The sequence below is a fragment of the Geotrypetes seraphini genome, chromosome 9 (genome assembly GCF_902459505.1).
Source record: "Geotrypetes seraphini chromosome 9, aGeoSer1.1, whole genome shotgun sequence".
Classification (NCBI taxonomy): Eukaryota; Metazoa; Chordata; class Amphibia; order Gymnophiona; family Dermophiidae; genus Geotrypetes; species Geotrypetes seraphini.
In genome coordinates this window covers 148,088,720-148,114,718 of record NC_047092.1, presented here as the reverse complement: position 1 = coordinate 148,114,718, position 25,999 = coordinate 148,088,720, and the positions used below count along the sequence as shown (strand labels likewise).

At 45.4% G+C, this 25,999-nt stretch overlaps 1 protein-coding gene across 4 annotated transcripts in view; it reads right to left on the bottom strand.

Moving 5' to 3' along the window:
* The window catches only part of RHBDD1 (rhomboid domain containing 1), a 157,749-nt gene that overhangs the window by 75,260 nt on the left and 56,490 nt on the right, over positions 1-25,999 (bottom strand). For 3 of the 4 annotated variants that reach the window (XM_033958650.1, XM_033958649.1, XM_033958651.1), the window contains exon 6: positions 18,532-18,645. In XM_033958650.1, the coding sequence (XP_033814541.1) occupies positions 18,532-18,645 (114 nt within the window). Of the gene's footprint in view, positions 1-10,633; positions 10,780-18,531; positions 18,646-25,999 lie in introns of those variants that run through there. The other variant, XM_033958652.1, reaches the window with a different exon arrangement.

The following is a 25,999-nucleotide window of genomic DNA, read 5'->3' as shown; positions in this document are numbered from 1 at the left end:
TCCTCTCAACGTAACCCCTCACCAATTCTCACAAGAAGTGAGGGAGGTCTTGGAAGCTTCCAGGAAGCCCGCCACTCGACAATGCTACTCCCAGAAATGGACTAGATTCTCCTCATGGTGTGTTTCTAAATCAAAGGAACCTCAGCGAGCTTCCTTATCCTCCGTGCTGGACTATCTCCTACACCTATCTCAATCTGGGCTCAAGTCTACATCCATACGAGTCCACCTGAGCGCTATTGCGGCGTTCCACCAGCCCCTACAAGGGAAACCCCTCTCGGCCCATCCGGTGGTCGCCAGATTTATGAAAGGACTCTTCCATGTTAACCATCCTCTCAAACCACCCCCAGTAGTTTGGGACCTCAATGTAGTCCTTTCCCGTCTCATGAAGCCCCCGTTTGAACCACTCAACAGGGCCCCTCTTAAGTATCTCACCTGGAAAGTGCTTTTCCTTGTAGCCCTTACGTCCGCTCGCAGAGTCAGCGAACTCCAGGCATTGATGGCGGATCCACCATTCACAGTATTCCATCATGACAAGGTGGTCCTCCGCACTCACCCGAAATTCCTGCCTAAGGTGGTCTCCGAATTTCATCTCAACCAATCCATTGTACTTCCAGTATTCTTCCCTAAGCCCCATTCTCACCACGGAGAATCGGCCCTTCACACTCTAGACTGTAAACGTGCTTTGGCTTTCTACCTGGATCGCACCAAGCCACACAGAACCACTCCTCAACTTTTTGTCTCCTTCGATCCTAATAAGTTGGGAAGACCCATATCAAAGCGCACCATCTCTAATTGGATGGCGGCTTGTATCTCTTTCTGCTATGCCCAGGCTGGATTATCACTTCCTTGTAAGGTCACAGCCCATAAGGTCAGAGCAATGGCAGCCTCAGTAGCATTCCTCAGATCAACACCAATCGAGGAAATTTGTAAGGCTGCCACCTGGTCCTCGGTTCACACATTCACCTCACATTATTGTCTGGATACTCTCTCCAGACGGGATGGACAGTTTGGCCAAACAGTATTGAAAAATTTATTCTCTTAAGTCGCCAACTCCCCCTCCATCCCACTGAGGTTAGCTTGGAGGTCACCCACTAGTGAGAATACCTGCCTGCTTGTCCTGGGATAAAGCAATGTTACTTACCGTAACAGTTGTTATCCAGGGACAGCAGGCAGCTATTCTCACGTCCCACCCACCTCCCCTGGGTTGGCTTCTCAGGCTAGCTACCTGAACTGAGGAGACACGCCCGGATCTCCGGGCGGGAAGGCACCGGCGCATGCGCGGTGCGGGCATCTAGAAACTTTTAAGTTTCTACAAGCAACACGTGCTTGTGAGACGTCCGTACCGGGGCTCTGTCTGATGACATCACCCACTAGTGAGAATAGCTGCCTGCTGTCCCTGGATAACAACTGTTACGGTAAGTAACATTGCTTTATCTGTACCTTTCTCCTCCACCACCAATACCAGACTCCGTCCCTTCTTTCTTGCTGCACCGTATGCCTGGAACAGGCTGCCTGAATCAATACGCCATGCTCCATCTCTAGCAGTCTACAAATCTAAGCTAAAAGCTCACTTAAATCCCACTCACTGTCAGATACCTATACTCATCGTATCATTCCTTTTACCAGAATCTCCTCAACCCTGAGATGTCCTGTTTGTCCAAATTAAATTGTAAGCTCTTTGGAGCGGGGACCGTCTATTGAATGTTAACTGTACAGTGCTGAGTACGCCTTTCTGTGCTATAAAAATGATAAATAGTGATAATAGTAGTATATCTTATAGTGAATTTACAGCAAACCATCTGAGGATAATTTCAAACTTTTAATGCAGGGCAAACAAAAAGAGGCAAGTGAGATGTCTATTCCAACTAACAGTTATATTTATTGGAATTGGCAACAAGTGTCCAACAAAAGTCCTTGATCAATTTGATGTTTTACATGGTCTAAGTCACAACGTCCGAGTTCCGTCGATCCTGGGCTGTATTATACATGCTGTACGACTAAGTCTAAGCCGGCCCACGTCCCGCCCACTCCCGCCTTCGACACTCCTCCTGAAACGCCCCATTTAGCTTTGGTCATTCAGCGGCACTATGAAGGCCTAGGTCGTTTAGAAATATGTCCAAAACCCGTTTTTCATATTGGCACTTGGACGTATTTGGATAATGTTCGTCCAAGTGCCGACTTAGGCCGGTTTTTGGACGTTTTTCTCTTTCGATTATGAGCTCCTTAAGCTCTGGAAAGTGTTGCCTGAGGATGTGGTAAGAACGGATAGCATAGCTGGTTTTAAGAAAAGTCTGGACAAGTTCCTGGAGGAAAAGTCCATAGTCTGTTATTGAGAAAGACATGGGGAAAGCCACTGCTTGCCCTGGATCGGTAGCATGGAATGTTGGGTTTGGCCAGGTACTAGTGACCTGGATTGGCCACCGTGAGAACGGGCTACTGGGCTAGATGGACCATTGGTCTGACCCAGTAAGGCTATTCTTATGCTCTTATGTTCTTATTTTCACACTGTACTTTCACATGCATCACATCAGAGACGCACTGATATGGGTTTATAGGTTTAAGAAAACCAGAGCAAGGTATTCAAGCATATTTTAAGCTGAATTTGCATGGTTTAAAATTTTAACAGAAAATGTTTTCCTTTGAAGTCAACTTCAAAAACATTTCTACATAATAAAATCTGCTTACAATCTCTACTTTTGTTCCTTTCTAGGATGGTCACTTCTGATGGTGACTTTCTAGCATTATTCAATCATCATATATACAGCAGACTCTCTGTTAACCAGAACTCAAGCAATCAGAAAAAAAAAAAATCTAAGAAATACTGTAATACTTTAAACAAAATGAAAATAAAATCAATTTCTGGTGGAAATTTAAGTATAAACTTGGCATACCATAGCTGAGTATGCCCATGCTTTGCCTGCCACATGTCCAGTAGTTTGTCTGGAACAGTTTATGGTATGACATAGTATGGGGTATAGTATTAGTTAGACCTATTAATAGTAACTCTCAAGCAACCAGCATCTACATTTATCCGGCATCCATCAATCTCCATGGTGACGGTTAAGTGAGAGTCTACTGTATTGCTTGATGGCTGGTTCTCTTTGGGCCTGATTCTATAAACAGGGCCTAACTCAGTAGCTACCTAGGAAAATGGCACCTATCGCATGTCATTCAAAGTTAGGCACCGGAATATTAGTCCAGGGTTTTCTTGGCCTAAAATACCGAAGCCTAACTCAATCCATGTCCAAACTCCGCCCCTAACCATGCCTACTTTTCAGGTAGGTGCCTTGGTGTAGACGCCTACCAGCTAATTCAATTTTTTTTTAGCTTTTTTAAATTGGTTTTTAATGACACTTTCAATTATTAGTGCCAAAAAAACAATTAAAAAAATTTAAGTTAGGTCCGCCAATCTAGGTGCCTACCAGTAGGTGCCATTTATAGAATCAGGGCCTTTGTGCCTGGTTGGTAGAAATTTTTTAATACCAGTATGCTGTATCACACGTGGTAAAATCTGTTGTCAACTGGGTGAACAGAGAACTGGATACAGGGAGCGCACTAGATGTGGTGTACTTAGATTTTAGCAAAGCTTTTGACAGTGTTCCACACAGGTGTCTAATAATAAACTGAGTGCCCTTGGGATTGGTTTCAAAGTGACAGACTGGGTCACAAACTGGTTGAGTGGAAGGAAACAAAGGGTAATGGTCAATGGAGATCTCTCTGAGGAAAGGGATATTATCAGTGGTGTACCTCAAAGTTCGGTTTTTAGGCCTGTTCTTTTTAACATTTTAGTAAGCGATATTGCTGAAGGGCCGTCAGGTAAGATTTGCCTCTTTGCGAATGATACCCAAATTTGCAATAGAGTAGACACCTTTGATGGTGCAACTCTGGCACCTATGGGATCTGCTATGCAATCTTGCCTGTAGACACCAAAATCTTAAACCTGGCTCTGCTGGTCTCCCCACTGGTAAACTCTGCATTTGTGTGGGTTCAGCTAACCCTTCTGCTAGCAGCTCCAGATTGTGTTATTTTGAAAGATAATTCCTTTAGGACATTTCCCAGTTTGGAAAACAAATCACATGGTTGGATTAAAAATGTGAATTCAATTTCAGCAAGGCTGCACTACACCAATAGAATGGCAAGAATGTTAGAGAAAGGGGAAGCTGAAGGAGCATGGTATGTATGTATCTACAAAACCCAATAACTAGCTGGACAGTTTTATTATCCAAGAAAATATGCACAAAAATGCATTATGTAATAACCCTGTTATACCTTATAATAATTTGTTCAAGCATATATTAGTCTAATACTGATGAATTACAGAAAAGTTCCTCTATGTGTTCATAAGTCTTTACAGAAATAACCCTGAACTGTTTAAAGCATTCAATATATTTGTCCAAATGCATTCACAACTATAAAGACATGATGTATGCTGGAAAAAAATAAATAAAAAAGAAGGCAGGTTTAGCTGACAGAAACCATTTTAAAAAAATACAAAAAGAGAAAAATAATCTCTCTTGTGAGCCAAACATACAGGCTCTGGAAATGTAGAGGCAACTTCTGTGTTGAGTCTGAAGCTATAATTAAAAAAACACTCATAGCTGCAAATCCTTTTCTTTCTTTTTTTTTGCAGCTAGAGTTCTGACGCTGCCTGGTTTCAGGGCACTGTGTTTCTACCTAGGTTTACCAGCTGGGACACTTAGAGGGCAATTTTATAACAGGACACCTCAACTGAAAGGGCAAGAAAGTATGTAATTCTAGAATAAATAGTCTATATGAGTGGTTCTCAACCTTTCTTCAGTTAGGAAATTATAAAAACCTTTTTTAAACCTCGCTAAGCTAACTGATTTCACCACATTCTCCAGCAACAAATTCCAGAGTTTAATTACACGTTGTGTGAAGAAATATTTTCTCTGGTTTGTTTTAAATTCTTGGTCACAGGCAAAGAACAGAGACTCTCAAATATAGAACAAGGGATTACAAATTAGAAATAGAAAAATGACGACAAAAACTGACACCAGGCTTGTACCACAACACAGGAGAAATAAAAATACAAATAAATTTCCTTTTTACTGAACAAAATGCGAAGACACCCATTTCCCTAGAGCTAGCATATTCCACTTAAATTCAAATTAAGGCACTTTTTTTAACCTTTGCTGTCTGGTCATTTTATTTTTCCTAGCATGTTGGACCTAGTTTCTCTTTTCTGCTTTCCTGTCTTCTACTCTTTCTGGTGTGTACATTCCATTTATCCTTTCCCCAATTTTCACCCATTTTCTTCCATTCCCTTACTTCCTATCTGCCCTTATGGTCCAGCATCTCTTTATCTCTGTTCCTTTCCCTCCCCTCCACCGCTATAATCCAACATCACCCTATCTTTTTGGTCCAATAGCTTTGTAACATCTCACCCTCCCCTCATGGTCTAAAAACTTTGTATCTTCTCCCCCTCCTCTCTTTGATCCATCAGCTCAGTATCCCCTCTCTCCACCCCAAATAGACTTATGGTCCAGCAACTCCTTGTGACCTCTCCCTTCCCCTCTGCCCCTATGATCCAGCAACTCCCTATCCCCTCTCACTTATGGTCCAGCAGCTTCATGTCCCTCCCTCACTATAGTCCAGAAGTTCTATGTACCCTCTTCCTCCTACCCCCCTTTATGATCCAGCAAGTTCTTGTTCTCTCCTCCCTTCCCTTATGATCCAGCAGCTATGTTTTGTTCCCTCTCTTTCCCCATTCCAGCAGCTTTATGATACCACTCTGCCCCTCTTCATCCCTAAAGTCCAGCAATTCCCTGTCCCCTCTCTTTTCCCTTATGGATAGCAATTCTCCTCTCCCCTTCTCCTATGATCCAGCAGCCCTCTGTCCTCTCTTTTCCCTCATCCCTATAGTCTAGCAGCTTCATATTCTCTCCTTCCCACCAAATCTAAGATTCATCAACTTTCTGTCCCCTATTCTTAGTGCGGTAACCCAGAAATTAACAGCATACTGACCGATACACCAACGTGCAGCTAGTTTGGAGGATAAAGTGATCTGCTCACTTTACCATTTAGCAGACCAAATGTCCTTTTAACAGGTAAAGTGATGGCTCCACCCATGCTTCACCCCTGGACTGCCCCTAACCTAGCCCGTTAGTGCTTTGATGATCAGAGGGGATATTCAGATGCTAATATCTGTCCCATTAAAAGAAAAAAAAAGCCCCCTCCACCGATGACAGCCCTCCCTGATGACCCCTGACAAACACGGCACTGGGATTTCACCGTCCCCCCCTCCCCGCACTAGGCAAGCCTTGGAGGAGTGATGAAGCATCCCTCTTGCTCTCAACTTCCTTGAAAGGTATGGGGGGGTTCATGGGACTTCCGATGGCAACAGGGAGTTGGCATCCCTCCTACCTTTTTGGAGGGAGAAGGAGGGAGGGTAGGGGATGTTTAGGGGGTGCACGCGGCATGGAGATGGGCCTTCGGTGGCATGAGGGAGTGGGCATCCCTCCTGCCATTTTCTTCTCACGCAGGGGTAGGGGTGGGGGTGGAGGGCGGCATTGCAGTTGGGAATGGGCATCTGTCCTGCCGAATTTTGCTAGCGCGGTGGGGGGGGGGGATTCACGGTGCCTCGTTCATTAGGGATCGTCGGGGAGGGCTGTCATTGGCAGGGGAGGGGAGCTTTTTGCATTTATTTTATGGAGAAGATATTTTGCGTAACACACCCAAAATATCTGTGCCATTAAAAAAAAAGTGTCACCCCTCCCAATAGGCAGACCTGGTCAGTAACACAGTTACTGAGAGGTCCTGTCATTTTTTTGTTGAATCGCTAAAACCCTTGCTTTTCTTTTTGTGCATAGCCAAGTGATGTTAGCGCATCAATCACTTGGCTAGTTTGCATAGCCGGATGGGAAAATGGGCGATCGAGGGGGAAAACCAACGGTGAGCCGTTGTGTGCATCAGGTCGGCAAATGCGATCGTCGCTAAAGCTGTCCAAACAGGTTTAGCGACGATCGCTGGCTTTAGTGCATCTTTCCCTCTGTTTCCAGCTACCACAACCAGTTCAGGATGTCCAGCATCAATTGATTCTTGTGGTCTTATGTTGCTTTTGTTTGTAGGATGTGGTTAATTCTTCTTTTGTTGCTTTGTAGAATTATGCGTGCATGGTGACTGTGGTACATCATCCAGATGAAAGGTCTGGCTCTACTGGACTGCTGCTCTGCAGCAAAGGAAAAGTTATTATGGGCGTTCAGCATTCCTGTTAACACAAGAAGGAATGAATATCTGATCTTTGACGCATGGCTAAGTGAATATTTAGGAGGCCTAGCTTGAATACAGATGCCCAGATGACATTTTCAAAGCAGTGGAGGTCTTAATGTTAAGACTTTCATGCATCCAAATTTGTATCAAGTACTGTATTTAAAATGGTATGTCTGGAGCATAATATGAAGAGAGTTAGAAAGACTTGTAGAATTGAAATTGAAGTCTGTCTGTCTGCCAACCAAAGCACAATAACTTCAAAAAAAGGGATGGAACTTCATCAAATTTGGAATGCAGGAAGAATCAGAAACTTATCTCATAAGATTGTAAAAACTAAAAAAAGACATCAGTTCAATATTTTCAGAGAAATAAGTCTCCAAAATAAATCACCACTGTTTTCTTTAGGAAACGGTTAAAAGCTACATAGGGTTGACCAGGGTTCTATTCCAACCCCACCCTTCAGTCCATTGGCACACAGTAACACCAACAGACAGATAAAGTAAATGAAGAAGCTAGTGAAGGATGGCACCAAAGTTTCAAAGTTAACTTCTCCATATTGCCAGAGTTTCACACATACCTCCACTTATCCTGTACTGAGTCATTAACTGATAAGATTTCCTCAGCAATGATGATTTTTATTTGAATATAGGCCAATTCTTAAATTGCCAGTTATTCTGAAAAGCCACATTCAAACGATGGATTGCACAGAAACACAACTGCGTTTGGCATTGATACGTTTCCGACAGCAACAAGGTACAATTCTATTCAAGCTGGTATATGCTTGTGTGGTAAATCTCTTGTCGGTATGTCCTCTATTCTGTGGCTGAGCAAAGGTCACAGTTTTGCAGATTACATGCCCTCATATGGAATTTCAAACTCATAACTTTTAAGCCGCGGGTCTCCTCATGATATTTGCCAGCAACTTGAAGAAAACACTTTAAGGAATATGGCCGGATGACATTGAGCTAACATCAAAGTACCTTGGAGTCAGGCAGGCTATCTTTCCTTTGGATAGTGACAATTTTTATTCAAAGAAGCACAGTTGGAACTGATGAAGCTCAGAATCTGGCAACAGTATAAAGTTCAGGACATGCAATCATTAAGTTATGAGGACAACTGCAAAGCAGACTGCCAACTTTGTTATCATATGCACACCATATTTAATCAACAGGTCTCGCCTCAAGCATCCAAATGTAAAACTTGTCTTGCCCAGTCTGGCACTAACTTCAGCATTGATTTTGATGGAGATAAGACATGCACTTTTGGCACAGATGGGTTAAGGCAGGGGTGCCCACACTTTTTGGGCTTGCGAGCTACTTTTTAAATGACCAAGTCACAATGATCTACCAACAATAAAATTTAAAAAAAACACAACGCACACTGTACGCATAGAAAATGTTAATCATCATTCCTATTCCAGGGTTTTCAAAGAGGTCAAAGCAGATGACTCTATGCACTATCACTTCAGTAACAACCATACAAAAATAGACAAATATACTCCCTCCCTTTTTACTAAACCACGTTAGCAGTTTTTAGTGCAGGGAGCTGCGCTGAATGCCCAGCGCTGCTCTCGACACTCCTAGGCTCCCTGCGCTAAAAACCTCTATTGCGGTTTAGTAAAAGGGGACCTTAGTGTAAAATATAGACAGCAGATATAAATTCAGACACATTTTGATCACAAAATTTAAAATAAAATCATTTTCCCTACCTTGTCTGGTGATTTCATGAGTCTCTGGTTGCACTTTCTTCTTCTGACTGTGCATACAATCTTTCTTCCCTTCTTTTAGCCTGTATGCTTCTTCTCCTCCAGACCTCATTTCTTCCCCCAACTTTTCCTTCCTCTTCCCTGCCCTTTCTTTCTCTCTGCCTCCCTTTCATTTTTTTCTGTTTCTCTTCTTTCCTTCTGTCTCCCTGCCTGCCCTTTTTCTTTCTTTCTCCCTGCCCTCCCCCAAGCCACTGCCACTGCCATTGCCATCGGGGACCAGGACCCAAACGCCACCAATAACAGGCCCCAAGCTCTCCCTGCTTCGGCCAACCAGCATTCCTCTCCCTGACGTCAATTCTGCCATCGGGAAGAGGAAGGCTGATCAGCCCAAGATCGCGATCGACCTATTAAGGGAAATGCTGCCGGGTCCTGCCTTCGCGGAAACAGAAAGTAGGCAGGACCCGGCAGGAAGAAGAACAAATGCTTGTCTCCCGCATTAGCCCGTAGCGAACGCTTGCTTCAGGGCTCTCAACATGTGCGCGCCGGCTTCCCTTCTCCCCTCCCCCCCCCGGACATAACTTCCGGTTTCGGAGGGAAGAGAAGAGAAGCCGGCACGCACATGTTGAGAGCCCTGAAGCAAGCGTTCGCTACGGGCTAATGCGGGAGACAAGCATTTGTTCTTCTTCCTGCCGGGTCCTGCCTACTTTCTGTTTCCGCGAAGGCAGGACCCGGTTTTTTGTTCAGCAGCGGCAGATGACAGCTAGGCGGATCGCCCAGCTAAAAGGCCCTAGGGAGAAAGAAAACTGGAGAGGAAGGCTGATCGGCCCGTAGATCAGGACGGCAACACGAGTCTATCACAGAGCCCGGGATAGGCTCCGCGATCGACTCGCGTTGCCTTCCTGAGCTACTGGTCGATCGCGATCGACGCGTTGGGCACCCCTGGGTTAAGGGATGGAAAGAACATATGCATAACCTCAGGTGTGGGGGTTTTTTTTTTTAGGTTCACAGTCAATCCAAAATACTGAAGGAATAACAAAACAATCAAGCAGCTGTTGAATTTCATGCAACAAGTATACCACTAGCACACAATTGTTTGCAAAAACAATCCCAGATTGTTATATGTAACTCTCACTTACTTACTGTATATACTCGAATATAAGCCGATCCGAACATAAGTCGAGACCCCTTCCCCCCAAGGAGGAAAAATGGTTGACTCGAATATAATTTAATTTAATTTTAATTTAATTCTTATATATCGCTAATAACCGTGAGGTTTCTAAGCGGTTTACAAAAATGATGCATTAAAAAGATACAATAGATAAAAATAAATAAGATAGGTACTTGGAAATTTCCCTAACTGTCCCAAAGGCTCACAATCTAACTAAAGTACCTGAAGAAACAATTAATGAAAAGTAAAGATAAAAATATAAAGAGAGAGGTAGAGATAGAGATAAATATGAATATTCCAACAAGTAATGCATAAATAACTATTTTACATCTTACAATTGAAAATATTCTAATATCAGCGAAATATCAGGATACAATTATGAAGAGGGAATTTTTAGCAGACAGGGAATGTGGATACCTAGTGTGAGGAAGAAATTCAGGATAAGGTGTTGAAATTATGTTCGCGGAGAGTGTCTGGCTAGGACAAGAATTTCTTAAACCAAGTGGTCTTTAGTTCTTTCCGGAAGATGCTGTAGGTCAACCTAGCGGTATCGATGAGATAGCCTAGCCATGATTGCTGTCTACCAGCTTGAAACTTGAAAGTTCTGTCTAGGAAGGTTCGATATCTGTAGCCAACGATTTTCGGGTATGCAAACAGGTTGTTGTTTCTGGTAGATCTAATGGGGGAATAGAATTCAAAATGAGGTAGGAAGTAATTAGGGGACATTCCCCAGATTAATTTATAGCAAAAGCAGGAGAACTTGAATAGAATTCTTTCTTCGATTGGTAACCAGTGTAGCCGTTTGTAAAAGGGACTAACGTGATCACTTTTCTTTAATCCGAATATTAAGCGGACGACCGTGTTTTGAATTATTCGCAGTTTTCTTACGTTTTTTTTAGATATCCCCAAGTAGATGATGTTACAATAGTCCAGGATGGATAGAATCAGCAACTGAACCAGTAATCTGAAGGATAGAGGGTCGAAATATTTTTTTATGGTTTTCAGTTTCCAAAGAGTGGAGAAGCATAAGTCGGGCAGCTTAATAATATTCAAGTGTCCTGCCCTGTCAGGCTCTGCGCCCAGCACCCTTCCATCCTCCCCTCCCCTGTCAGGCTCTGCACTCTCCCTCCTAGACTGTGCCCTCTGTCCCCCCTCCCTGCCCTATCTTCCTACCTCTGCCAATCTGGTGGAGGTGCAGCTTTCTGAACTCCTGCCCCGCTACTAACCGCCTGCATGGATCCACTTAGTCCAAATCAGCGGCACGAGCAGCAGCGCGATTTGGTGCTGCTTCTCGGCGCTGAGCAACTTCCTTACTGGCTCCCGCGAATTCTCGCCCCAAAATCCCGGTTTATATTCAAGTACCGTATTTTCGCGGATATAACGCGCACCGTTGTAAAACGCGCACAGGGGTATAGCGCGCAGAAATCACGATGATATGTACAAAAACTTTTCTATACCGCGCTCAGGCATATAACGCGCATGCTGCCCGACTCTCCTCTGGCCACCCCGACTCTCCTTTCGCTCTCCCCGACTCTCCTCTGGCCACCCCGATTCTCCTTTCGCCCTCCCCGACTCTCATCTGGTTGCCCCGACTCTCCTCTGGTTGCCCCGACTCACCATTCACCCGCCCTGACTTTCGGTGCACTGCCCCGCCTCTCCGTGCCTGTCCCCCTTGAAGTCCTGTCCCCCCTTGAAGGTCTACCTGTCCCCCCTTGAAGGTCTGCCTGTCCCCCCTTGAAGTCCTGTCCCCATCCTGAAAGCCTGATGCCCCCCCTCGACGTCCGATTCTTCTCCCCCCTCGGCAGGACCACTCGCCCCCCCACCCCGAAGGACCGCCGACTCCCCGACAATATTGGGCCAGGAGGGAGCCCAAATCCTCCTGGCCACGGCGACCCCCTAACCCCACCCCGCACTACATTACGGGCAGGAGGGATCCCAGGCCCTCCTGCCCTCGACGCAAACCCCTCCCCCCAACGACCGCCCCCCCCCAAGAACCTCCGCCCATCCCCCAGCCGACCCGCGACCCCCCTGGCCGACCCCCACGACACCCCCACCCGCCTTCCCCGTACTTTGTGTAGTTGGGCCAGAAGGGAGCCCAAACCCTCCTGGCCACGGCGACCCCCTAACCCCACCCCGCACTACATTACGGGCAGGAGGGATCCCAGGCCCTCCTGCCCTCGACGCAAACCCCCCTCCCTCCAACGACCGCCCCCCCCTCAAGAACCTCCGACCGACCCGCGACCCCCCTGGCCGACCCCCCCACCCCCCTTCCCCGTACCTTTGGAAGTTGGCCGGACAGACGGGAGCCAAACCCGCCTGTCCGGCAGGCAGCCAACGAAGGAATGAGGCCGGATTGGCCCATCCGTCCTAAAGCTCCGCCTACTGGTGGGGCCTAAGGCGCGTGGGCCAATCAGAATAGGCCCTGGAGCCTTAGGTCCCACCTGGGGGCGCGGCCTGAGGCACATGGGCCAAACCCGACCATGTGTCTCAGGCCGCGCCCCCAGGTGGGACCTAAGGCTCCAGGGCCTATTCTGATTGGCCCACGCGCCTTAGGCCCCACCAGTAGGCGGAGCTTTAGGACGGATGGGCCAATCCGGCCTCATTCCTTCGTTGGCTGCCTGCCGGACAGGCGGGTTTGGCTCCCGTCTGTCCGGCCAACTTCCAAAGGTACGGGGAAGGGGGGTGGGGGGGTCGGCCAGGGGGGTCGCGGGTCGGTCGGAGGTTCTTGAGGGGGGGGCGGTCGTTGGAGGGAGGGGGGTTTGCGTCGAGGGCAGGAGGGCCTGGGATCCCTCCTGCCCGTAATGTAGTGCGGGGTGGGGTTAGGGGGTCGCCGTGGCCAGGAGGGTTTGGGCTCCCTTCTGGCCCAACTACACAAAGTACGGGGAAGGCGGGTGGGGGTGTCGTGGGGGTCGGCCAGGGGGGTCGCGGGTCGGCTGGGGGACGGGCGGAGGTTCTTGGTGGGGGGGCGGTCGTTGGGGGGAGGGGGTTTGCGTCGAGGGCAGGAGGGCCTGGGATCCCTCCTGCCCGTAATGTAGTGCGGGGTGGGGTTAGGGGGTCGCCGTGGCCAGGAGGGTTTGGGCTCCCTCCTGGCCCGATATTGTTGGGGAGTCGGCGGTCCTTCGGGGTGAGGGTGCGAGTGGTCCTGCCGGGGGGGGGGATGTATCGGACGTCGGGGAGTCGGCCGGGCAAGAGGGCTTGGGCTCCCTCTTGCTCCGATCGTGGATGCGGGTGCGGGTGGGAGCGCGTGCGAGCGGTCGTTCGGGGTGGGGGTGCGAGCGGTCCTGCTGGGGGTGTGAATCGGGCGTCGGGCGGGGTGGGAACTATGTTTAAAAACTTTTGTATACCGCGCTCAGCCATATAACGCGCGAGGGGTATGCGCGGTACGTAAAATCACGTATAACGCGCGCGTTATATCCGCGAAAATACGGTATATACGGTAGTTGGTATTCTCCAATGTTTTCTTGTGGATTTGTTTTCAGCAACGCTTTTGTGATTTGTGTTGCGGTGATTTGTGTTGCAGGGACAGGAACCAAGCTTGCGGGGACGGGGACAGGGCTGAACTCGCGGGGACGGGGCGGAGACAGGGGACTAATTTTTTCCCCGTGTCATTCTCTACTCTGGACATGAGAATAGTTAAGCAGAGGACGTGATAAAAGCAATTAATGTAGCTGTTTAAAAAAAAAGATTTGGACATGCTCTTGGAGGAAAAGTCTATTGAGACAGACTTGGGGGAGGCTACTGCTTGCCCTGGAAACGGTAGTATGGAATGTTGCTACTATTTGGTTTTTTGCCAGGTACTTGTGACCTGGATTGGCCACTGTGAAAACAGGATACTGGGCTAAATGGATCATTGATCTGACCCAGTATGGCTATTCTTATGTACCTAAAATTTAGCTGGCCAATATTCAAAATGATATAACCCACAGATAGTTGTATGGCTTATTTATGACTATCCAGCCTTTTTCAGTGGCACTTAAGAACATAAGAATAGCCTTACTGAGTCAGACCAATGGCCCATGAAGACCAGTAGCCCATTCTCACGGTGGTCAATCCAGAGTAGCAATATTCCATGCTACCGATCCAGGACATACAGTGCCGAATTCAAAAGCGGCTAACTCATCAGCATTCTGAGGCAAAATCAGGTTAACTGGACCACTGAGGGCTTTATCTGATATTCAGAAGTTTAAAAAAAAAAAAATTTAAAACTACATTAGTTTTAGAAGCATTTCAATAAAGGATATGTTGTTTAATGCTGGTTTCAGGATAAATGTTACTGTGAGGATCTATGAAGTCTTGGTTTTAAGATGTAATTATTCATTTGTAATTCAAGATATTTGTATAAGCCTTGCATGTTTTCTTTTATGTATGTTACTTTTGTAATGTCGCTTAGGAATAGGCGGTTGATAAATTTTTAAATAAAATATTTAGCCCTTCATCGCATTAAGTAAACCACTTAAATTGAGCTGCATAAATAGCAGTCCTATCTTAAAGTAGTTTGGTTTACACAATCAAGAGCTGAATATCCACTTAGCCGTCTCAAAAAAAACAAACAGATACTCAATGCTGAAGCCCAGACCAGGGACCAGCATTGAATTCCATGAATAACACTGGCAGTGGGTAGCAAAACACTCACTGCCACTAGCTGAATCTCGGGGGCTGGTGTCCGCAGCCGTACTGCCGGTGTAACTGAGCACTCCTAAATACGGCAAAAATGCAAACTTACCCCCTCTTCTATTAAACTGCGCTAGCACAAAGAGCCGCGCTGAATGGCCCGCGCTGCTTCCGACGCTCATAGGAACTCTGTGAGCGTCAGGAGCAGAGAGGGCCATTCAGCACGGCTCTCCGCACTAGAAACTGCTAGCACAGTTTAATAGAAGAGGCCCTTATTGTATTCTGTAAGTTGCATTTGTAATTGGGAGACTTGCTCATGCCCTGGTCATTCTCTACCCACATGTACACCCGCCTCACATACACTGCACATTCAAATGCAAAGGAGTGCCTAACCTCAGATGACTAAATAGCCTTCTCATCATCCAGCTGTAAGCCCAGCCACAATCTTCCAACTCAAAAAAAAAAGGATTTTTTTTTGTAGTGCTTCTGCTTTCCTTCCAAGATAACAACTTCAATGCATTTGCAATGGCATTACTATTTCCAGAACCACAATTTCATATGGTATGAGACTGCACAACTAAATTACAGTAATTTCTTAAAAGTCCATGATTATCCTTCATTAAAATGGAACGGTTTTCAAAACTGGTTGCTTACAGCAGTGGTTCCCAACCCTGTCCTGGAGGAACACCACGCCAATTGGGTTTTCAGGCTAGCCCTAATGAATATGCATGAAGCAAATTTGCATGCCTATCACTTCCATCATATGCAAATCTCTCTCATGCATATTCATTAGGGCTAGCCTGAAAACCCGATTGGCCTGGTGTTCCTCCAGGACAGGGTTGGGAATCACTGGCTTACAGGATCCACAGGTACTTTTATCCAAAGATTTTATACAATTCATAAAGGAAAAGATACAAGCATGTTTTTCTGCCCAGGAAAGAGTACCTGAACAGATCAGCACCTGCTTTGACTGCATCGACCCCTTCAAAACCATGTGTATATTTGAAAATCTAATCTACTCGTAGTATACAATTTCTCTCTCCCAATCCTGCCTATTTCTTGCACAGGATAAACCACATGCATTGCACATCCCCATGTCTACTTTCACTTGGGAAAAAGGGTACATTTTCAAACAGCAAATATACATTAGTAAATAGGTTTTCAGTAGTGCTGCCCGATTCAGAAAAAAAAATTTTGATTCGATTCGATTCAGCCTATTGAATCGATTTTTCGATTCGATTTTCCTGCCCAATTGGGTGGTTTTTTCCAAACATCCTGGTGGGTTTATAGCCTCTTTACCCCCTTTGCCCTCTCCTACCCACACTGGTCCTGTGGTGTAAATAAAATAAACAAACAAAAAATACTTTTCCTCTCTCTGTTAAATCCTAGCTCACGTTCGCAGTCTAACACCAGCTCTGCAAGGATACACATTTCAAATCTGACATATTATAATCACAAAACAGAAAATACAATTATTTTTCCTATCTTTTGTTGTCTGGTCATTTTTCAAATCATGTTGGTGTGGTCGTCTTCTGATCAGGCTCTCCTTCTTTCTTCGTGCTAACCATCCATCTTCCATCTCTGTCCTCCCCTTCTGTTTCCCTTTCCTCCCTCGGAGGTCTGGCATCTTTTCTTTTGTTCATTTCCATCCCCCTGCAGCTGCAGCAATGGACCCCACCATCCACAGATCCACCATCTCTCCTTTTCTCAACTACCCTTTCATCCAGCATCTCTCTTCTGTGTCCCTAACCCTATTCTCTCCAGTACTGTCCCCCTTGTGTTCCTGTTCCTATGCTCCCTCCATGCCCAGCATCTTATCTCTCCCCATAGCCAACTTTTTCTTTCTCTCTTGTATCCCCTTCCCCAGGTACAGGCTTTCTCCTACTATCTCTCCTGCCATCCTGCACCCTGCCTACCTACTTTGGAGCAGTATCTGTTCCTCTTTTACCCTTCCCCTTGTGGTCTTGTATTTCTCTCTCCCTCTCTCCATTAGCCAAGCACCTCTCCTCTGCTTTCCTCCCCCTCTTTTTGGTTTGGCCTCTCTCTTCCCTTCCCTTCACCCCAGGTCTGGCATCTCCCCTCTCTTACTCCTTCCTCCTCCTCCCTCTGCACAGGCCTGCCTCCCCACCGCGAAGGCCTGCTTCCCCCGTGAAGGTCTGACCTCCTGCCGTGAAGGCCTGCTCCCCCACTGCGAAGTCTGGCTCCCCCCAGCTTCCCTGCGTTTACCTTAAGCTAATATGGCAACCTGCAGGATCGCTGGTGCTATAGCGATCCCTGCAGCTGCCGTCATCCTCAGCAGCACGTTTCCTCTGCCACAATCCTGACCCTGATATCAGACGAGGGGCGGGACCATAGCAGAAAGAACGTGCCGCTGAGAACAACAGCAGCTGCAGGGCTCGCTATAGCACCAGCGATCATAGAAACATAGACATAGAAATAGACGGCAGATAAGGGCCATGGCCCATCTAGTCTGCCCACCCTAATGACCCTCCCCTACCTTTTCTTAGTGAATAGAACCCACGTGTCGATCCCATTTGGTCTTAAAATCAGGCACGCTGCTGGCCTCAATCACCTGCAGTGGAAGACTATTCCAACGATCAACCACCCTTTCAGTGAAAAAGAATTTCCTGGTGTCACCTCGTAGTTTCCCGCCTCTGATTTTCCGTATTTGCTTAAGCTGGTAAGAGCGAGGAAGCTGGGGAAACATTCAGGCCTTTCCGACTGACCCTCCCCCCTCAAGCAGGAGCGGCAGCGGACGGCTAGCAAAAGGCAGCGCTGCCGCTCCTGCTTTAGGAAGGCACGGGGGGAAGGGTCGGCCATCGAATCGGGAGGCTGATTTTTCTTAAAATTGAATCGATTCAAATCGATTCACCTGATTCGAATTGGTGAATCGATTCAAATCGTGAATCGGGCAGCACTAGTTTTCATAACTGCTAGTCCTTTAGTGCTGTTCTTCTCTATATATTTCCCCCATGCAGTGAAATTCAGTAAGGATGTTGTTCTCTGCTAGTGCACAAGATACATGACATCTTACGGCTACAATCATAAGTTCTTCACAAAGAAAAGAACACGCTTTGCCCTCATTGTTCCAACAAAATATCAAATTTAGCCCCAACGGGTAACACACAGTGGAGTCATTAACATATCAATGAACTAATGCAAGGTGGCATTATACTACAAGCTAATTTGATTTTCTAGTTGTTAGACATACCAGCGTCTAATTCAAGAATACTTTGTTCTTTATTCAGAAGCTACTGTAGGTAATTAAATACAACAAAGACTTAACACAAAAAGGCTTGGACAGTCAAATCTCTGGCTTGGCACGTTACTATGTTTCAGTACTGGCAGTACATCAATTTTATGCTTTACTTGCCTGTACAATTTTAATTTATTTTTTATAATATAAAAATATAAGAATAGCCATACTGGGTCAGACCAATGGCCAATCTAGCCCAGTAGCCCATCCTCACGGTAGCCAATCCAAGTCACTAGTACCTGACCAAAACCCAAGGAGTAGTAGCATTCCATTCTACTGATCCAGGGCAAGCAGTGGCTTCATCCCATGTCTTTCTCAATAACAGACTATGGACTTTTCCTCCAGGAACTTGTCCAAATCTTTCTTAAAACCAGCTACACTATCCGCTCTTATAACCTCTGGCAATGCATTCCAGAGCTTAACTATTCTCTGAGTGAAAATAAATTTCCTCCTATTGGTTTTAAAAGCATTTCCCTACGTTTATTTAATTTTGAATATTTCTATGTAAGTTTTGTGTCCAACTGGAATATATTGGAATGAGCAAGGCTGTAAAATTCTTACCTCTGTCGTTAAGACTGTTTCTGAGAGCCCTTTCATACTGTTCCTCTTCATTCAGACCTCCTGTATATCTACTGTAGTCCTGTTGGTTCTGGTCACTTGAATGTCTAGCATACCCTAAGGAAGCAATGCACAAAGAATTAAAAACTTCTGAAATTGTAACATAGTAACATAGTAGATGACGGCATTGCCCCTGAATCTACCACCCCTCAACCTCAAATTATGTCCTCTGGTTTTACCATTTTCCTTTCTCTGGAAAAGATTTTGTTCTACGTTAATACCCTTCAAGTATTTGAACGTCTGAATCATATCTCCCCTGTCTCTCCTTTCCTCTAGGGCAGGGGTGCCCAACACGTCGATCGCGATCGACCAGTAGCTCAGGAAGGCAACGCGAGTCGATCGCGGAGCCCATCCCGGGCTCCGTGATAGACTTGTGTTGCCGTCCTGATCTACCGGGCCAATCAGCCTTCCTCTCCAATGTTCTCTCTAGGGCCTTTTAGCTGGGCGGTCCGCCCAGCTATCATCTGCTGCTGCTGCCGCTGCTGAACATTAAAAAAAAACAAAAAAAACCGGCTTGGAGATTTCAGCCCGTAGCGAACTTATGCTCCTTGGCTCTAACGTGTGCGTGCCAGCTTCCCTTCTCTTCCCTCAGAAACCGGAAGTTATGTCCGGGGGGGGGGGAGAAGGGAAGCCGCACGCATATGTTGAGAGCCCTGAAGCAAGCGTTCGCTATGGGCTAAGGCGGGAGACAGGTTAGTGAAGCATTTGCTCTTCTTGCTGCCGGGTCCTGCCTACTTTCTGTTTCCGCGAAGGCAGGACCCGGCAGCATTTCCCCCAATAGGTCGATCGCAATCTTGGGCCAATCAGCCTTCCTCTCCCCGACGGCAGAATTGACGTCTGGGAGAGGAATGCTGGTTGGCCGAAGCAGGGACAGCTTGGGGCGGCGTCGGCTTTCGGGCCTGTTATTGGTGGCGGTTTGGGTCCTGGTCCCCGATGGCAGTGGCTTGGGGGAGGGCAGGGAGAAAGAAAGAAAAAGGGCAGGCAGGGAGACAGAAGGAAAGAAGAGAAACAGAAAAAAAAGAAAGGGAGGCAGAGAGAAAGAAAGGGCAGGGAAGAGGAAGGAAAAGTTGGGGGAAGGAATGAGGTCTGGAGGAGAGGAAGCATACAGGCTAAAAGAAGGGAAGAAAGATTGGATGCACAGTCAGAAGAAGAACTCCACTAGTCACCTTTCCTTCCTTCGAGCGACTTCCATTAACCACCACCCTCTGGCATCTGTCCGACAGCCAGTTTCTGACCCAGTTCACCACTTTGGGTCCTAACTTCAGCCCTTCAAGTTTGTTCAACAGCCTCCTATGAGGAACTGTATCAAAGGCTTTGCTGAAATCCAAATAAATTACATCTAGCATATGTCCTCGATCCAGCTCTCTGGTCACCCAATCAAAAAATTCAATCAGGTTCGTTTGGCACGATTTACCTTTTATAAAGCCATGTTGCCTCGGATCCTGTAACCCATTAGATTCAAGGAAGTACACTATCCTTTCTTTCAGCAACACTTCCATTATTTTTCCAACAACTGAAGTGAGGCTCACCGGCCTGTAGTTTCCTGCTTTATCCCTGTGACCACGTTTATGAATAGGGACCACATCCGCTCTCCTCCAATCCCCAGGAATCACTCCCGTCTCCAGAGATTTGTTGAACAAGTCTTTAATAGGACTCGCCAGAACCTCTCTCAGCTCCCTTAGTATCCTGGGATGGATCCCGTCTGGTCCCATCGCTTTGTCCACCTTCAGTTTTTCAAGTTGCTCATAAACACCCTCCTCCGTGAACGGCGCAGAATCTACTCCATTTTCTCGTGTAACTTTGCCAGACAATCTCGGTCCTTCTCCAGGATTTTCTTCTGTGAACACAGAACAGAAGTATTTGTTTAGCACATTTGCTTTCTCCTCATCACTCTCCACATATTGGTTCCCAGCATCTTTTAGCCTAGCAATTCCATTTTTTATCTTCCTCTTTTCACTAATATATCTGAAAAAATTTTTATCTCCCTTTTTTACATTTTTAGCCATTTGTTCTTCCGCCTGTGCCTTCGCCAAACGTATCTCTCTCTTGGCTTCTTTCAGTTTCACCATGTTGTCCTTTCTGCTCTCTTCTTCTTGGTTTTTTTTATATTTCATGAACGCCAACTCTTTCGCCTTTATTTTCTCAGCCATATCGGCTTCCTTTTTCTCTTGTTTTTATTAATTTTCTTCACATAAATGTCCGTAGCCATTTTTATCGCTCCTTTCAGCTTAGACCACTGTCTTTCCACTTCTCTTATGTCCTCCCATCCTAACAGCTCTTTCTTCAGGTACTTTCCCATTGCATTAAAGTCCGTACGTTTGAAATCTAGGACTTTAAGTATCGTGCGGCCGCTCTCCACTTTAGCCGTTATATCAAACAAACCGTTTGATGATCGCTACTTCCCAATGCATAGTCAAAGGAAGCAAGAAGCTAAACAGGTCTAATACTATACAGTACAATATTGACAGAGGCAGGTGGCATTTATTAAGGCCACAGCTTTCAAAGATCAGAGTCCACTTTGGTCAATAAATAGGTTTAGTCTGTAAGGTACTACCTGCCACTGTCAATTCTGTTACACCAGATTAGGATGGTTAGTCCTTTTAAAGTTTTTGTAAAATGCAATACATTTCCATTCTTTCTTGTTCACATCAGTGTTTGGTGGCTTCTGGAGGTCTGAAGAAGAAAGTAGAATCAGCAAGTCCAGCACCTACTTGTAACAAAATAAGCTGCAATTTGAGAATAAGATATAGTGCTAATTAATTTGGTTTAAAAGTCAAACCAAAACTAAAAGGTGCTCATCAAGGAGCAATTTTCAAATTGCCCACTCATGTCAGTGGGTACAACCTTGTACCCGAAACTTCCACGGGTACAAAACTGCTTTTCCTGGGAGTAAAATTTTTATAGGAAACTAACACAGAGACTTAAACTTTAATCTAGGCACTCGATTAATTATCCAATACAATCTAAGTATGCCTTTGGGAACACCTCAGGCAAAAAATACATGAATCCTGATGTGCACTTTCAGCCAACCCATTTCCAGTAAATGTTATGGGCATACCCTAATGCATTAGCACATGCTCATCATCATGAATGTGTTACTTTATTACAAGTCCTATTTAATGCAATGGGTCCTACTTATTAACATGCATTAATGATTTTAGGGCACATTAGTAATTCCAACTGCTAATGGGGTCATTTACTTTTTACACAAGTGACTTTGAAAATTGCCTTCGTAATGGAATTGATATACAACTGGAATCATCACAGTATTCTTTACCACTGGATTTTCAGAAATGCTCTTCCGGAGGTTGTAGTAGGCGAGAGCACAGTAAAGGGGTTTAAGGAAGGTTTGGATAGGTACCTAAAGGATAAAGGGATTGAGGGGTACAGATAGCAGCAGAAGTAGGTTATAGAAGTAGAGGTAGATTATAAAGGTCAAAAATTCACTTCACAGGTCAAGGACCTGGTGGGCCGCCGCGGGAGCGGGCCGCTGGGCGAGATGGACCTCCGGTCTGACCCAGTGGAGGCAACTTCTTATGTTCTTATGTTCTATGATATTCTGAGAGGTTTGAAAGCTCTTTCCTATCTAAGGACTGGAAGGTTAGGAAAGTTTTTGAACCTGAGGAAACTGCCACATATTCTGAGAACCTCTTCTAAAGCAAAGGAGGAGTTCTGAAGCATTTCAGCAATGGATTACTGAAATCCACCAATGGCTCCCTCCCAAAAAGAAAACACCACAGAATGACAAATGTCTGTGTACTGGAAAGGATTTGCCCAAAGTTTGTGCCAAAAAAGTCAGTTATTTCTTGAGAGATCTCAGGCAAAAATCAGTGAAGTCTTCTCAAACTTGAACCAGACTGAAATGGTAATAAAAAGAAAAAAAAAAGTTGATATCTTTTTCATTGGACTAACAATACATTTTTTTTAAAACTAGTCTCAAAGGAAAAACCTCCTTGGATTAAAAGTGAGCAAAAGATGACAAATATCAAAATATTGAAGTGAAATATGAAAGAATTCCAATGGCAGTCTCACAGGGAAAGGTAAGGATGGAGGGTGAGAAACAGGAAAGGATGGATGGGAGATCAGATGGTGACAAGCAGAATCATTTTATGGTTTATAATGTAACAAGAAACCCAGATTTTTGATGAGACGTCTTTTGCATTGTATTTGACATGAAGCAGACCAAATGGTTAAAAATGGTGGCGTATGCAAATTGCTGAAAACTAGCCTATATTTATAGTTTAGCTGTATTTGATATGCCACCTATAAAACTACTTATCTAAGTGGTGTGTAGTAAGAGGCCTAGGTTAAGCTATGTAGCTACACTGCCAATTTGAGCAATCTCGGAGAGAGCAAGAACCAGAAGGCCTTGAGCATGCACAGATGCTCAAGGCCCAGGAAAGAGGCAGGAACTTCTTTCACCGGCACCAGCACATCCGGTGGGCTGCGTGCTGGTGCCAGATGGGGGGTAAGATTGAATGCTGTTCGGGCGGGGGGTGCCGGTTCGCTTGGGGGGCGTTCACAAATCGAGTCAACGCTTGGTTTGTGAGGCAAGATTTGCAAGAATGTTTTGCTCGTCTTGCAAAACACTCGCAAACCGAGGTTTGACTGTATATGCATTGTGACAAATTATTCTTGCATGACTTACTATATATGTGTTGTGCTTAACCATGCATATTTTATTGATGACCATATTATTTACCATATTTTTTGCTCCAAAAAAGACACCCTTTTTTTCTCGAGAACTGAGGCAGGCATTCAGAAGTGGCACGCGCCCATGCAGTAGCGCACTTGTGCGTCACTGGCCCTGACATACTGGTAATCAGCAGGCAGCTGTCCAGCGAAGCACCAGAGGCCAGAACAATTAGGAAGTGTCACGGGCACAGGCATTAGCACGCTTGTGTGCTGTGGGCCCCGACATATTCAGCAGGCAGCCATCCACCGACCACCACAATTTAAAGGTACTGCCGGGAGGGGGGGGGGGGTCTGGGAAGGAATTTAAAGGTGCTGGGGGTATGTAAAAGTGATGATTTATTGGTGGGGCTGGGACAGAATTTAAAGGTGCCGGAGGGTATGTAAAAGTGATGATTGATTGGGGGGGGGCTGGGACAGAATTTAAAGGTGCTGGAGGGTATGTAAAAGTGATGATTGATTGGGGGGGGGGGGGGCTGGGACAGAATTTAAAGGTGCCGGGGGTTATGTAAAGTGATGATTGATTTTGGGTGGGGGGGGCTGGGACGGAATTTAAAGGTGCCGGGGGTATGTAAAAGTGATGATTGATTGGGGGGGATCTGGGACGGAATTTAAAGGTGCCAGGTGGGGTATGTAAAAGTGATGATTGATTGGGGGGGGCTGGGACAGAATTTAAAGGTGCCGGGGGTTATGTAAAGTGATGATTGATATGGGGGGGGGGGGGCTGGGACGGAATTTAAAGGTGCCGGGGGTATGTAAAAGTGATGATTGATTGGGGGGGATTTGGGACGAAATTTAAAGGTGCCAGGTGGGGTATGTAAAAGTGATGATTGATTGGGGGGGGCTGGGACAGAATTTAAAGGTGCCGGGGGTTATGTAAAGTGATGATTGATTTGGGGGGGGGGCTGGGACGGAATTTAAAGGTGCCCGGGGTATGTAAAAGTGATGATTGATTTGGGGGGGCTGGGATGGAATTTAAAGGTGCCAAGTATACAATTTGGCTCAGATTGGTTTTTTTTTGTTTGTTTTCCTCCTCTAAATCTGGGGTGCGTCTTATGGTGAGGTGCGTCTTATGGAGCGAAAAATACAGTATGTTTTTATGATCATATTAATACAGATGTGCGTTTTGTTGGATATTTATATTTACTGTTTTAACCTATGTTATCATTTTTCTTCACATTTTATTTTTATATGTACGTTTCTATTTCTATTTTTATTTTATATGCTCATGTATATTTTAGGCACCTGAGGCAGGCCGTAGAGGCCGAAACACGTGCCTGTCAAGCCATCGCATAAGACTTTGTGATTTGAAGAATAAAATTGCACACCAACAATATTCTGGACCTCCACTGTTGTTTGTTGGGGCTACATTTAGACTAGAAATTTAATGTCAGTGGTCGGATAAGGCCCTGGAATTGAATTTCCAGGTTTGCTGGTGACTGTGGGAAATAGATGGGCTGCCTCCCATGGTCTGAATATCGGGTCCTGCGTGTATAGCCTGGATATGCAGAGGTATCCAAGGTGTCGGGCTTTCACTCATATACATTTGTACAAATTCATGTATATGTGCATCAATTAATCCAGAAAATAGGGGCGCATACTAAACAGCAGGTGTAAACGTTAGGCATATCCTTTTCCTGGGATAATTTTTAAAGCAGAATTTCACACAAACTTTTATTCTGAAAGTCTGGCAAAGTCCACACACAGAAAAGTATGAGCGTCCTTCCGATGTGTAAGATACTACCTTCTGTACAATGACTCCAGAGCAAAAATTAAATAAATCTTCTTACGCAACTAGAAGATCTTTGTTGTAAAAAAGGAGGACATAGTCAAAATTTGACAACTTAAAATAGGAAGGCATTTGTTATCTTTACTGCTCCGAAATCTACATTAACAGGCTTGCTTATTTATATTCAGCTGTTGGGAGCATTCACTTGCATACTCAAGTGACATCCTGTGGGATGCCTGTGCAAAAATCACCCTTAATGTAACAGAGTTGGCTCTGATTCAGGCATCAGGACAAATGAATAATGGTCCACAGGGTGAATTAGTACTAAAAATAAAATATCAGACCAACCTTGTGGTTTATGCCATACTGCTACTAGCTGCAGTGTAGGAGACCCATGTTCAAATGATGAGGGCCTGTACAGTTCAGCAGATTGCAAAAAATATGCTTGTGAATTCCTGAACGGATGTACTCCACTGTTTGCCCTGCCAATGCAAGATGTGCATCTTTAAGCCTGTAGCCTGCAGGAGATGCTGAAGTCTTTTGGGATGAGAATAAGGTTCAAAATGTATATGCACTTATAGCTGTCTATGAGGCTCTAACTGTGGCACTGACATTAAAAAACCAGAAATGGAAGATTCGATTCTTACCTCGTTAATCTTCTTTCTGTTATAAGACATAGGATTCTGTACCATAGCTGCTGCTTCCCCAAAGTCGTGAACTTTGCAGAAGGGTGTCACTCAAATCTTCCTCTTCTTCAACAGTGGAGAAAAGCTCCCCCTTCAGTTAGTACCAAAGCAAACAAACTCCACTGAAACAGAAGAAACGAAAAAGAGGGGCACAGGGAACGTCCTCAGCAAAAAACAGATTCTGTTCTACTCTATAACTTAAGACAAGAGAACAATGATTAACATCAACAATGAACAAATTAGCCTCATGAGTAGCTAGGAACCAACCTGCTATGTGCACTCAGGAGAACCCTTCAAGACCCCA